Source organism: Thamnophis elegans, chromosome 5 (genome assembly GCF_009769535.1).
Source record: "Thamnophis elegans isolate rThaEle1 chromosome 5, rThaEle1.pri, whole genome shotgun sequence".
NCBI lineage: Eukaryota > Metazoa > Chordata > Lepidosauria > Squamata > Colubridae > Thamnophis > Thamnophis elegans.
Window position 1 is genome coordinate 62,202,271 of NC_045545.1, and position 15,607 is coordinate 62,217,877.

The window sequence follows — 15,607 nt, forward strand, 5'->3', positions numbered from 1 at the left end:
AGAGGCACATTGACTGAAAAAGATCTGTTTACTGTTGGATTCATTTCCTTCTTTCAAAATACCATCATTGCATAATAGGTGGCAGATAAAAATGCTGGGAGTTTTCCTAGACATAGATACTGGTTTTTCCTGCTTATGGTAGCACTGTATTATTATTTGGTTTGGTTGTTGCTTAATGTAACATATGAAACAAGCCTAGTAAGTCATAGCACATGGCTTGGTGTTGTATGTCCAAAACTGTTTTCAGATTTCATTCTCCTGTCCTCCACTTCTATATGCCCTTTTCTTACAGCAACATTTCCCTTCCTTTGTGATTTCTTATCATAGAATTGATATAATTCACTTTCTGGATAGCAAGAAAGTTGTTTTTTCTCCCCTATGCTAATTTTATGTGTAACTTCTTGACATCCTATAAGAATTAATTCTAATTTCTTCCCCTTAGTATCCAATTTCATTTGGCTGTTACGGTTTGCAAAGTCAATAAGCAGGGTTTAATCATAAGTAGTAAAGCACAGAATATAATTTTAACTTCACAAGAGAAGGAAAGCTGCAATAGGCCTGGATGAAACAAGATGAAACTTGCTCTTATTTTAGCTACGCTTTTGTGTGGGCACCACTTCCAAGGAGGAAATCTGCTCACTTTGAGGGCAGACATGACTTCATATCCTAAAAGCACAAGCTGTCCCATTAAGGTTTTTCTAAAACAAACAGCAGCAGAACAGCCTCGGAAAAGGAAGGGTAGCCACTCCCTACCTAAGGTTTTACCCAGAGCAAATCTGGCACCAAGAAATAATAAGGTGGACAAGAATTGTGAGCATTCTTGTCAAATGAACCAACAGAAAAGTTAAGAGATGCTAAGAAGGCTAGGAAGAAGACAATTTCTATCCAAGAATTCCCAAATGTTTTGGTTTGGTTGTTGCTTAATGTAATATACATCTTTGCTTAATGTTGTTGCTTGTTGTTGCTTAATGCAATATATAACAAAATGGATACCCACACAACCTTATCAAAGTGGCTGACCACTCAACCCCTCAAAGCACAGCCAACACATGTTGTGAAAAAGATAATACTGCCATATATTAAAAACATTCCAAAAACAACTACAGACTATTACAACCACATGGCATCACCATAGCACACAAACCACTAAAGACTTCACTATAGTTTCAACTAGAAAATAGTGAGTATCCTAGACCAAGCTAAGCAAACAATAGAGTAGAAAGTTTGAAGAGTAAGACAACGGTTATAGACAGATGATTGGAGAAAGAATTGGGTAATTGTGAGGAAGAAGACAGAGGATCAAATTCTGCAACAGCATATTAATACAAGATTGAAGACTGATAATACAGAAATAATGGTCCTAAACAAAATTTCTACCAAATTTCCGTAAAAGAATATTCTCTGATTATAATCCCGTGAGTTTGATTTACAAAAAGAAATTTAGTTATTTTAGAGGAAATTAAATGAAATATTACAGAAATAAGCAAGTCAATGATTCAATAATGGTTTGGGGTACAAGAAAAGCTTATATGAAAGGTTATTTTATACAGCAAAAACTAAGCTCAAAAAGAAGAGTCAAGAGAAAACACAGGGTATTTTGGGTGAGATAAAAAAAAGAATTAAAGAAATTTGCAGAGAAGATAAGTATTTCTCAAATTAAACTTTTACAGCAATGCACATTGATGTTAACAGTAAGAGAAATGGAAATAACAATGAAGTATGTAATTGAGTTTGCAAATAAACCGGGAAATGGTTGCTGTATAAGAGAAGAAAGGAAAAAGAAAAATTGTATTGACACTTCAAGAGGGAAGTACTGTACTAACAGATATGGTTATGCATAAATGTTTCATCATTATTATCAGGACATGATGTTTCATCACTATAAAGGGCATGATATTTCTTTAAGGAAAATAGACAAATATTTACAAAACCATAATCTACAGATTTATAGCAAAACAGACAAATTATGAATAGACATATAACAATCAGGGAAGTTTCTAAAGCTATTAAAAGATTAAACCAAGAAAGGTGGCTGGATGAGATGGATTATTAGGTTTTACTGTAAATGTTTTGAGGATAAACTTTTACAACCTCTACAAAATATGAATTCTATTTTACAGGAACATTGAAAGAGGCTAACATAGCAAGATGTATATGATTTGTCTTTAATAAGAAATTATACATCAATACAATTACTGAATAATGATAGTATGTTTTCCACAACAATTGTAGCTGATAGATTCAAAATAATTTTTCAGGAATTTATTTATGAAGATCACTGTGGATTTTTAGACACATTGCTAATTGTGGTTTTTAACTCAAAGACCAAGTAAAATGTTAGAACTATGTTGGACATTCTAGAATATTTGACATAATAAAAAACAAATTGCGTTCCTTTTTTTTTTAATGCAGAGAGGGTTTTTAGCAATTTGAACTGGACTTTCATAATTAAAGTTTCAGGGAATATTAACTTTGGAGATACATTTATAAAACGAGTGCCGTTGATTTATACTCCATAGAAAGCACAAATTATTGTTATTGGAGATCTAAGAAAACCAAAGGAACAAGACAAGGCTGCCCACTGTCTCCTCTCTTCTCTATTTTGGTTCCTAAGATTCTGAATAGAAATATATGACAGGAGGAGAGGATTGTAGGAGTAAAAATTAAATAAACAGAGAACCTGACAATTTGGTATTGGTTTTGGAAAATCCCTTAAAGGGAATTGAAATATTAATGAGCAAATAAAAAGAATTTGAGTCATTAGCAGGTTTCAAGATTAACAAACAGAATATAAAGATGTTAAGCAAAAATATGAGTAGGCAGCAAACACAAGAGCATTGATGAACAAAACAGGTTTTAATATGGAGAAGAAAGTAAAATAATTGGGTATTACAATGATAAATATGAATTGTATATTATTTCAAAACATGCTATGTTAAAATATGGAACGAAGTAAAAAAAGGTGTTAAGGTGAGAGAAGATACAATTGTCATTTTTGGGGAGAATTTCTGTGATTAGGATGGAAGTTTTGTTATTTTCATTTCATATCTGCTTTGACAACTGATGATAGAGGTTCACCGACAAATGCGCGCTCGACAAAAGCGCACCGACAAAACCGTGGCGAGAAAAGAGTGAAGTCGAAATCGCGCACGATAAGGTAATAACCCTAACCCTTATCCTAACCCTAACTCTAACCCTAACCTTAACCTAACCAGTAGGGTTATTACCTTGTTTTCGTGTGGTTTGTTGATAGCGTACTTTCTTCGGCGCGCATTTATCGACGCTCTTCTGTGGGCGTGATTTCGATTTTGCTCTTTTCTTGCCGCGGTTTTGTCAGCGTGGTTTTGTCGGGTGCGCATTTGATGGGTCACGATGCATAGATAGTCCTTCACATAAGACCAAAATGGAGCCCAGAATTTTGGTTGTAAGTTATTGTGATCATAAGTTGAGGAATCACATGACAGGACTCAATTGTAAAGTGAGTTGCTGTGGTCAGAAAGGGAATCATGTGGTCATTAAGCAAACCTTTTCTTCTAAATGGATTTTTTTGGCCAGAAATTGGCAAAAAGCATAGGAAACTGGTGAAGAATGCTGTAAATTGTGATCATGTGACTGTGGAATGCTGCAACTGGTTGTAAAGGCAAGTACCTGGAATGCAATCACATTACTCTAGGAGGAGGGCAGGAATTGTAACTTAAAGGATGTTGTAGGTGGATTTTTAGAAGTCTGTCATAACCTTAAATGATCATTAAAACACTGGTTATAAGTTGACAACTAGTTGTATCAATTAATGGCAGAAAGAAATTTTGGTTTGGAGCAGAGTAAGTCAGTTTAAAATGTACAAATGAAGAACATGTTATTGCTAAAATATATAAACTTCAAACTGAAATTTGAAACAGAGGAAGAACGAGTGAAAGAATGTATGATAAAATGGGCCAAGAATTTAGGTTATAGTATACAAATGGAACAGTGGGAAAAGATGTGGTTGAAAGGACTGACATTTATATGATTATAAATATTATATTATAATTTTTGTAAAATGATAGTAAATCATTGATATATGTCACTGGAGAAACTGCTAAAATGCATGAAGGCACTTCAAATTTATGTTGGAAATGTGAACAACAAGATGGGACATTTTACCATGATTGGTGGATGTGAAAAAAATTATAAAATGTTGGGTTTAAATACATACTAATGTATTAAATGAATACTAATTCAAAATATTTTAAAAACTAATATACAATTGAAGACAATGATTTTCTTTTAGGGACTGATCAATAAACTGTTAGAAAAAGTCACGGCATCTTATTTTGATACATAATAACTGCAATGAAGTTATTTTATGCACAAAATTGGAAACACTTGAAATTACTCACACTGTAGGAATAGATGGTGAAGATGATGGAATTTGCTGAGATGGCCAAATTGACATCTTTGACCAGAGAACAGACATTATCAAAGTTTATTGTTGACTGGAAATCCATTATAGACTTACGTGCAACATAAAAAGTGAATTTATGACCTATGGTTTTGATGATTTGAAAAAAAAATAGATAGAAAAAAATGAAAGTCATGTTGTAATGGTGTTGGTTGTCACTTTTAAAGCCCTACATGGCTTGGGATCAGGTTGTCTGAAGTACTACAGTATCTCTTCCCAGTTATAGCCACCTGACCCACCAGAGAAGGGAGACAGGGACTGCTGTGGGTCCTCTTTCTTAAATAGATATACCTGGTGGGATCCAGGAGAAGGACCTTCTCCATGGTGGCTTCCTCCCTTTGGAACATCATCCCCATGGAGATTAGACTAGCCCCCAGTTTGAAACTCTTTTGCAAGGCCCTGAAGACCTGGTATTGCCAAAGGACCTGGGAAAGCCAGAGTGAAACATTGCCTGTCAAGTGGCTTGTTTGATTGCTTGATGGGGGTTACTGATGTTACTCTTTGTATATTGAGTTTTTTATTTCTTGGAAGCCACCTAGAGTCACTGAAAATGAGTGGGCAGCCACATGAATTCTCTAAATAAATGAATAAATTCTCAAAATAATGAAATAAACTATAGAGTAAGAGATAACTTTATACTTCTAAGTTCTGTAAAGAAAATGGGAAATTATTTTTTTTAAAAAAATATTTTCTTTCTTGTTTTTTTATATTTTGGGGGTTTCTATTTTTTCTTGCATTTTTTCTTTTCTTTATTCTAGATATAATTTCTTTTAAGTTTTTATCTTTATTAAAATCTTAATACAGATATATCAACAAAATAAAGAGTATCGCTACTAAGGGACCCCACACCACATAAATATGGGTTCTGTAGGTACACTCCAATGGTACCTACAGTTGACAAATTATGAATAGAATTATTTATGTTTCTTGAACTGGCAATCAGTTGTCTACTCCAAGTAGGGTTAACATATTTGGACTGCAAACCTGTGGAGTTTTTTGTCTCCCTCTTCTGCCATTTTATGGATATCCAGATTTGTGCAGCCCAAATATAGCAGCCTTTATTCCAACATCTGAGCTCTAACTGGTTTGGTTTCTAAGAAACAACTTGTACTGCCATAATAAAGAGTTGATTTGAAGTCATGATGTCGTTGCTGCTACTAAAAACAGCTTGAAAGTGGAGCCATGTGCAAAATGGGGGAGCCATTTCCCCACTGTGTTCTATGATTTATAAACTGGAATGGCCATATATGCAAATCCAAATGTCTAATTTATCATTACCCAGCCTATGGGAAACCATAGCCGGTCACAAGCCCGGATAAATGGGGAGTGTTGGTTCCCGTGGCGACAGAACCGTAAAACAAGCTGAGAATCCAATGGCAGGACAACACACGGATAAACAACTCTGTAATCCGTGACGTTCTGCCTTTGGCCTTCACAATGCAACGATCACTGCCTTGTGGACGTTGACGTTTACGAAGATTAAGTCCAAGTCCAAGTAATTTATCATTACAGTTCTATCAGTGGTTGCCCTTGGATCAGATGCTCAGGAACAATACCGGAAATGAACTATCACGTCATTTCCCAAGATTGGCTGTTTTGGGCTCTAGAGAGTTGGACTAGCAACACTAACATTGAATTAACAATGAGTACTACCTCCTCTGATTAGTGTCAGCTCTTTGGAGTTTTAGGAGTAAAAGTTTAAAATCTTACTCTGTGATATCTAATTTAGCTGTTAAATCATAAGGTCCTCTGAGATTACCAATAGCTTATTAGATTTGGTTGGGATGGATGTAGTGGTGAGATTCAGCCAGTTCGCACCTATTCGGGAGAACCGGTTGTTAACTTTTTAAGTGGTTTGGAAAACCGGTTATTGGAAGAAATCTTATTTTGTTTTTTCCCCACTTTACAGGGCTAATCATGCAAGGAAGGCAGGAAGGAAACATTCTGATGTTTTTAGCCTAATCTTTATTGTCCTGCTTACAGAAACTGCCTTTCTGGTTAACCCTTATTACATTGTAACAGCTAAGGCGAAGCACCCATCAATATGAGTGACATTGAGTTGGCCACGCCCACCCAGACACATGATCACCGAGGCCAGCCTACCCAGCTGGTCATTAGGGTAGAGAACCAGTTGTTAAATTATTTGAATCTTAGCACTGGATGGATGACTAATTTATTGATACCCATCTTTCAGAAGCTAAGTTTGCAAAAGAGTGTATAAGCACTGAGACTCTGTAAATGGGCACGAGAATCCTAAAGCATTGATTGTAGACAGCCAGTTCAGTGTAGGTTTGTTACTTCCCAAGTATTTGTCATTTGGTTGTAAACTCTGAGATTTTAACTTGCACCCTGTTGACAGGTGGATAGATTATGCAGAGATCGAATGGTGGGAGCTGATACTGCCTGACATACTTGGTGGAATTTAATTGAAGTCAATAAGGGATTTTATTCCACCTGGCATGGCCCAACCCTTATCCGGCAATGCCTGCTTGAGCTATTAGCACAGCTGCCAGCCTGTTTCCAAGGGGACGGAGCCAGTGGATGGAAAAGATGAGCAGAGAGAAGGTTTTCAGAATAAGGCCAGGAAAGGGATCCAGCAGCAAAAGCCTACTTTGTGGGCAGTGATGGGACTTAACACAGCAGGCATGTGCCAAGTCAATGGAAAGTACAGGATTATAATTCTAAATAATCATAAAGTTAAAAATAGGGCAGATCTAGCAGAACCTGTTCAAAAATACACAAGAGCCTGAAAGGAGGAAGAAAATTCCAGACAGTTTCTAGCAGTCATAATCAAGGCTTCATATTGCTAACCAGATAGCAGCAAAACTGACCTGAGCAGGAGGAGAAACTACAGTTAATCTTTAAGTTACAATAGTTCATTTAGTGACAGTTTAAAGTTACAATGGCACTGAAAAAAGTGGCGACACGTGCGCACATGCGAGTGGTGCATGCATGCGTCGTACCTGCCTGCAACGCCTTCGCAAGTCTCTGCGATGCTCCAGAGCTTGGCGGAGCATTGCACAGGCACCGCACGCGGCATGTGCATGCATGCAAGCGCCAAAGGCTTAAAGGTCAGGTAAGGAGCTCAGGCGGGCAGGCAGGTCCTCCGGAACACTGTACCGGAATGGTAGCCGGTGCTCTGGGCAGGCTCTGGTACACCCCTACCGGGGCGTACCACCTGCAACCCACCACTGCTTATGACCCTTTTTTCACACATGACCATTACAGCATCCCCATGGTCATAGGATCAAAATTTGGATGCTTGGCAACTGACTCATATTTATGATGGGTTGCAGTGTCCCAGGGTCATGTGATCACCTACTGCAAACTTCTGACAAGCAAAGTTAATGGGGAAGCCAGATTCACTTAACCACCATGTTATTAACTTAACACATTTTGTTTTGGCCTTCAGCCATAGAAGTTGCTCCAAACTTTTATTAGCTGACCAAGAAAAATTGGTGAATCTGCTTATGTTTAAAAAAAGGGCAGAGAATTAATAGCCCTCAATGCCAGCATCCCTCAATTACTGGATGTCTGAGAATTAAAGTTCGGCAACTTCAGATTGGCCAGAGTTTTCCCATTCTTGTACTAAACAAAGTAGAATTCACTGTAACATGTGAAATTCTCTGCAAGATTTTGCAAATCTAAAACTACATTCATGTCGAATATCAGCATACAATTTACAAACATTTATAAAATTAAATTCAGTCTAACCTCGACTGTATTTTTTTTATGAAATAGGTTTTTGTTGGTTTATTCATTTATTTATTTATTGACAGTCCAGAGGACAAAGGCACAGTTCTCAGTGTAGAAAGAGTTATAAAGAAAGTGATTGTTCCAAAATCATCCAATGAGCTCTGTAGATATGTCTCTATGGGAGATTCAAACTCGGTTCTCCCTGTTCAATAACTCCCAGTGGTGGGATTCAAATTTTTTTACTACCAGTTCTATGGGCATGGCTTTATGGGCGTGGCTTTGTGGGTATGCCTGGGGAAGGATACTGCAAAATCCCCATTCCCTTCCCACCCCACTAACCTGCTTTCCAGCTCTGTTCTCCTGTTCAGGGCAACAAAAGAAGATCAGCTGGGAGGCAGTGGGGCGGGGCCAGCCTATTTACTGGTTCTCCAAACTACTCAAAATTTCTGCTACTTCTCCAGAACCTGTCAGAACTGGCTGAATACCACCTCCGCATTACACTCAACCTGAAGTATACTATCTGGGTATGCAAAGCATTTGAAGATGGCAAGAGAAAGTTTTCAAAGTGTCATGGGAGCTCAGAAAAAGATACAGCTGCTTTAATATTTTGGAGAAAGATGTTTTTTACATTGTAATGTAAAATTATTTCAAAGGATTTGCACAGCTCTATTTACTAAAACAGCTACCGGCTATGAGAAAGTTCAAGTGGAAGATCCATTTTCTTCAGATACTTGCATAAGTCTTCAGTGGCTAATAAAACCAGGCACCTGACAAATTTGTCCATTCAGACACACGCTTTTGTGAGATGAGAGGTAATTTAAATATAGCAATAGCAATAATAGCAATAGCAGTTAGACTTATATACCGCTTCATAGGGCTTTCAGCCCTCTCTAAGCGGTTTACAGAGTCAGCATATCACCCCCACAGTCTGGGTCCTCATTTCACCCACCTCGGAAGGATGGAAGGCTGAGTCAACCTTGAGCCGGTGAGATTAGAACCGCTGAACTGCAGATAACAGTCAGCTGAAGTGGCCTGCAGTACTGCACCCTAACCACTGCGCCACCTCAGCTCTGATGGGTGTGCTTTCTTATAGTTAAGATACTATGATGGGTGTGCTTTCTTATAGTTAAGATACTGGGCTTGTTGGCAATTTGATACCCAAGCACCACATGATGGGATGAGCTTCTGTTCTTCATCAACTCCTGCCAACGTAGCAGCTCAAAAGTATGCAAATGCAAGTAGATAATTTAGGTACCACAACAGGTGCCAATTGGTGGAGAGATAACAGCATTCCGTGCATCTCAGCATATAGTCATGCTGGACACGTGACCATGGAAGCATCTTTTGACAATGATGGCTCCTTCAGCTAGGAAACAGAGATGACCACTGCCACTTAGAGCTGGACGTGGCTGAGGGGAAACCTATACCTTTAACTTTTTATAAGTATGTTACATACATCAATTCTGCAATGCATTGATCACTTCTGAAGTTTTTAACATATTTGTCTTTATGGATAATGGAATTAGATCCCAAAACCTCATTGTAGAATATAGCTTGTCTTATGGGGAGCTTTTCATGCAAAAAAAGGTGGGGACAAATGCAATATATCCAGAGTTTAATTTCCGTTTTGAAGAGTTTGCTTGAGGAAAGTCATACTATCTTAAAAAGGATCCATATAAAACCAACCTACTGCATCCTTCGTATAAATACAAAGTCTGTGATTCTCAAAACATCAAAAAAGATGCCCAAAGAAGGAAATGTAACATTATCTTGGGCTGATTTCATTGGAGGTGCTTGGCTCTGCGAAACTAGTGGATAGCTGTAATGCTGCCAATGTAAATAACTAGCGAAAAAAAGATGTTTAATGTAACTCAGCAGATTTACCTCCCCCTGTCACATGGATTGCCTGTTTTTCTTTTGTTCACCAAACTTTTGAATAGTAGTCTTGGAGAAATGCAACCACAAATAACTTTTACATCAGGCTGTTGTCAGTTGTAATGGGCCAAAGAACATGAAAGAGCATTGGCGTTAACAGTGGTAAAATAGTCATCTTGCTATGTTTCCCATTCAGATGATGAATGGAGCTTTTAGGCTCCAGGGAAGATGCAAGAGTAGCCTTGGTACATTGCACAGATGGCCTCAAGACATTGAAGGCAGCTAACCTTGCCCAACCTTTGAGGGATTATGGATTGTGGCAGCCATCATGTGTAAATATTCTTATAGACTTTTTAATAGACAATTTTATAAACTCTTGCTTCAATATATGTAATATGAAAATACAATTGATAGCCAAGGGCAAATTTCTAAAATTGCTGTTAATGGAGAAAAATGTCAAGAGCTGAATTTGATTTCTAATTATGCTTTCTTCCAAATTTTCAACATTGATGAATAATTTTCCTCCAGAGGATCATTAAATAGCAATCTTGTCAGATGGATCACTATGACGAAAATGAGACTATGTAGGGAATATTTATCTTAAACCTAGTCATACTAAAGTCTTTTTAAAAGAACCCGTTAACTATCTCAGTGGATCTAATGCCTATCAAGTTATTGATTTTTTTTCAAAAGTAGTCTGCTACTCTACTATTAAGAATTATACCTTCCATTCAAACTTTGCTGCTAATACATTTTTCTTTTAGTTAATATCAAATCTATTAAAGAAATTGCTTGGAGATTCTCTATACTTCATATTTTTACCATTAAACATTTCCTTTCAAATACAAAATTGACAGGACTTAGTTAGCTCTGATATTTTACCTTTAGATCTTGCTATAAAATTTGTCAAGCATTGTTTTAATAAAATCTCATTTTCTAATTGAGTTTTTATCCTGTTTTATTTTTTTATTTTACAGTTTTATTTTTAAAACATCTTCTTAGCTATCTCTTGTGTGTCTGGCTAAAAGTAATGAGAAAAATATTTTAATAGTTATATACTATCTGGAAGAAGTGTAGTTACACTGTAATCCCCAAAGTATTCAGCTATAGTCCACAATAATAAAGCTGCCTTTTCCTGATCTTGGATGACTTACCTCACTTAAGAACAAAACATTTATCAAGCTAATATCTTTATTTTTGTCAGAAGAGTCAAGATACTGAAATGATTTGCTGCACTAAGACTTCTTTCTGCAATATTGTAGCCTGGAGAATGAGCTTTTGTGCTCTGACATACCTATGAAGAAATCAGGTGTTGCTTTTGATTTTAATCAGCCCTTAATATTACACCTGAACAGCAATTGCGTCTATAATACCAGCTTTAATCCATTGGAAAGTCAGAAACTTCTCCAGAAGGATGGAGGAATGGAAACAACTGTAGCTAGATAGTAAAACCAAGACAATGTCTGTCACTCTCCTTTCCTTGTTCTCAGATTTTTCCAGTAGACTGCCCTTGGAACAATAAGGCTCTTAGTACCCTTAAAGCAGGCTCCTGCTAATAGAATAAATAGTAATTACCAGAGGTGGTTGCTACCGGTTCGCAATGGTTCGGGCGAACCAGTAGTGGAAATTGCTGAACCACATCCCCAACCGGTTCCCCGGTCGCTGCATCATCTTTTTTACATTTTTTATGTTCTGCACAAGGACAGACCTATTTACAGGAAACTGCGCATGTACGTGCACCGAACCGGCAGTAATGCCAGCAGAAACTTACCCCTTGTCATTATTCTGAGTATATTTCACAGTTCCTAACAAAATATGGCTAGAAAATATATTAATAGAAATTATTAAAAATTGTGGAATCTTGAATTTAAACTACCTTATTTTGGAATTTCTTTGGGGGCTACACTTAAGAATATCTATCTTGTGTATGTGTGGGAGGTTTGCTAAAGTATAAATACCTTTAAAGATATTTATGGTACACATACAGTATTTGGTAAATAAGGTGATATACAGGGAATACATTGTCTTGTGCAGCACAACTCCTTTACAAATAACCAAGCAGAGGTACCTTCTAGAATCACCATTTAGTTTACTTTACTTTATTGTCATTGCACATGGTACAACGAAATTAAATGCCATCTTCAGTGTACATTACAATTATAAAAAAACAACACAAACATACAACCTTTACATTCTATATAATTGAAATTTAAAAACCGATATTGCACTATACCATAGAATTCAATATGGTTATTGCCTGAGAGAGAAGCTGTTTTTCAGCCTGTCCTTGTTTTTATTATCCTGTATCCTGTACCTGTTTTTATTATTTTGCCAGTAAAATAGGTCTCCAGGTGAACTGGGCTACAATTTGTATCAATCCTGGCCCAAATGGCTATAGATGACACAGAGCAGGACCAGGCTGAGATGGATCTGTTTTTAATCTGGAGATCAAACAATCTGATCTCAGGAGGGAAGGAGTTTTATTCAAAATACTCTTGCCAGCAATGTAGCTCTCTGCTTTAATAAGGCACAAAAAAAGTAAGGAAGCAAACAAGGAAAGCATGGGTAAAATACAGGACAAAAAAGGGTTGCTGAATGCTAGCAACTGTTAATATATTTTAACTAGGAATTGGGACTTTATATATTTCTCCCTGCCAGAAGATTTACACTCAGATTTAGAAATATACAGAAGCTTAAAGTGATGCATATTAACAATGCAAGCTTTTATATAGTTATTTAAGTCCCACTGAGTTCAATGAAGCTTGATCTCTAGCATATATGTATGGGACTGTAATTTCAGGCTCAGATAACTCAAGGTGGAGGGAGATTTATTTGAGGCTTAATTAGACATAGAATTCAGTAACCGGGTAAACACCCCCCTCCCCCAATTAAACGAAGCATATCTTACACTACTGTAAGACTACAAGGTATTCTAAAACAATTCAGTTCAATATCTGTCTAGAAATCAAACTATGTTGAGAAACTGGCGCTGAGGGCATTTGTTATAGAGAGGTGCCAATTATTGGATATTTTGGTTTGTGTAATGCGTCACATCTGATGATCTTTATCCCTGAAAGGCTGGGCTATGAGCCAAGACTTCACTCCGTAAAAAACACTTAAGCTCTCTCAACAGTGTTTAGACTTAAGCAAGAGAAAGAAAGGCTTTGTCATAGATGCTTTAGCGTATTTTACCTCCTCCCTTATATCAGTCTATCCAGGGCTCACTGGGCAATTCTTCTTGTTAAGAAAGCTGGCTTACACGTACATTTTCTTCAGTTCAAGATTGGATTAAACAAGTAAACATTTAAACAATCTTTAAACAATATTATACAGTTTTGCAAGATTTCGCATCAAGTGAATGATACTTAAATGTCTAGATTCTAGCGTTCATTAACAGCCTTGATATTACCATTGTTCATTATTTCAAGATGCATTGTTTTGAAACCCTAGTTTCACTTTATTCTGCATTGGTCAGAGTTGCTCTCCAGCAGAGTGTCCAGTTCTGGACCCCACATTTAGATACATTCAGAGAAAGAGTAATGAGAATAATCAAAAGACTAGAAACTAAGTCCTATGAAAGTTCTGAGAAAATCAGGGAAGATAAGAATATGATCGAAATTTTAAACTCTGGACAAAAGTGTCATGATTAATAGCCAAAATCTAGAAAATATACCCCCAAAGTGTTCAGGAAGCAAAAGCTTTCTTGTCCAGCTTGATTATTGTTGTTGCTACTGAAGAAAAAATATATTTACACAGTAATACTTGTTATGGAACTTACCCATATAAAAATATTCTGGGGAGGCCTCATCCGTTGCTAAATCTCTTATAACATTTCCAAACCGCAGCCATAGCCCAAATGCGATAACAGCTGAACCTGCCAACTGGAAAAGCAAAGGAAAGGTTAAGTGCTGAAGGAAGATGGGTGGCAAGCACAGAAAAATCTGCAAACAGCAAACTTGTTTTTCCTGAAGACTCCCACAACCATTATTCCAGAGCCTCATCTTCTTCCTATAGTACACAGATGGTGAATGCCATTCACAGGCCAAGATCATGTTTTTGTGCTCGGTTCCATCGTCGATACCCTGATAAACCTATAGAGGATACTGCTAATAGCGTTTTTTGTCTTCCAGAATCCTCTCCACTGGTAGGGAGGCGGTATGTCAGCCCTCAGGCTGTCATCCAGGGGGAACCTGTCCATCACCATGCCCACTCACCCATGCTTACATGCCACTAACGCTGCCACATTGAGGTTGCCTCTCTGATGTCCATTGAGCCTGTAGCTGCATGTGGCTCTTCTACTAGGGTGCAACTGCCTACTCGGATGTAACTCTTTTGTTCGGATGCGGCTAACCAGGAAAGAGGCTATGATGACACTGGTGGGGGTGTGGCTGAGGGTGTGGGTCATGGTGATTGGTGATGGTGGTGGGTGTCATCTGGGTGGAGTTATGGGTGGAACTGGATGGGGTAATGGTATATATATGGGTGATGGTGTTAACTTGGTTAGAACTGACTTGGATTTGATTACCTTTGTATCATTGTCATTTAGTGCTGGTTATTACGTAGTTTCTTAATAGAGATAAAAGTTTTTCAGTAAACAAACTGAATCTCTGTTTGTATGCAATGTGAACGCCGGAACGTGACACTTTATGGATACTTCTTTCTCATTGTCAATATGGCTAGCCTTGCTTTTTCATTTTGCTAGGAAAGTCCAGGCAATCCTTTGATTATCTTAAGAACTTCAGACAGAGAATATGCCTCTTCCAATCAAATGAAATGGGGGAAGGGAGAAGGAGTGAGAAAGAGAAGGCAATCCTATTTGCTCTCATGGCACAGGGTGACTGAACAAGAAACAATGGCTTGTGCTTTTGCAAAGCCAAACAACACACCACTTTGTGCTGCTGTTGGAATCCCAGCTGCAGCTGAGTGACACTAACCTCACAAATCTGTACTTCTTTACATTGCAGTAGAGTTATGTGTCACCCCTTTGAGAAAGGATGGCATCACCCACTGAGGTAGGTATGGGCCTACATCGAGCTTGGAATATATCCTTTTATTTTTACTGGATTGGTACAGATACAGGGTCACTAGCTTTGTCCTGAGGCCAGGAACACATGATGTCATCCCCAGAGCTTACCAGGAGATGAACAGATTTTTACATCAAAAGTAGTGTTTTCTGACTTTTCTGCCAGCACCAGCAATGCAATCTGGCTCACCATCTCCATTTTATTTCATTGTAGGCAAATGCTACCATCCAGTTGACTGCCTTGTGTTGTGATAGGAAACCTCTTATGTCCAGTTGTTATCCCCCAGGCTCATTTAATTGTGTGACCTCTCTCGGGTAAATCTCAGTTGGTGAGCTTCTTTTTTCCTCCTCACTTCACTTTAAACTTATTGTAGAAGTTGGTGAAAAGTGAACAACTTGATACAACTTGTGCAATCTGATACAGGTTGCAGAGTGATGAAAGGATGTACATTAAAAAAGTGTAAGTTGGATATCAAAAGACTGACTATTCTTTTCTTGCAGGTTCATTGATTGTAGTGAAAATGTAGTTCATATTCCCTCCCATTTTCGCCCAAATGATCAGAAGAATGGAA

General features: G+C 37.6%; 1 protein-coding gene across 1 annotated transcript in view; it reads right to left on the minus strand.

Moving 5' to 3' along the window:
• The window catches only part of TSPAN2 (tetraspanin 2), a 56,585-nt gene that overhangs the window by 20,766 nt on the left and 20,212 nt on the right, over positions 1–15,607 (minus strand). Inside the window, exon 2 of the mRNA XM_032218344.1 lies at positions 13,791–13,893. Coding sequence (XP_032074235.1) covers positions 13,791–13,893 — 103 coding nt within the window. The remainder of the gene's footprint in view (positions 1–13,790; positions 13,894–15,607) is intronic.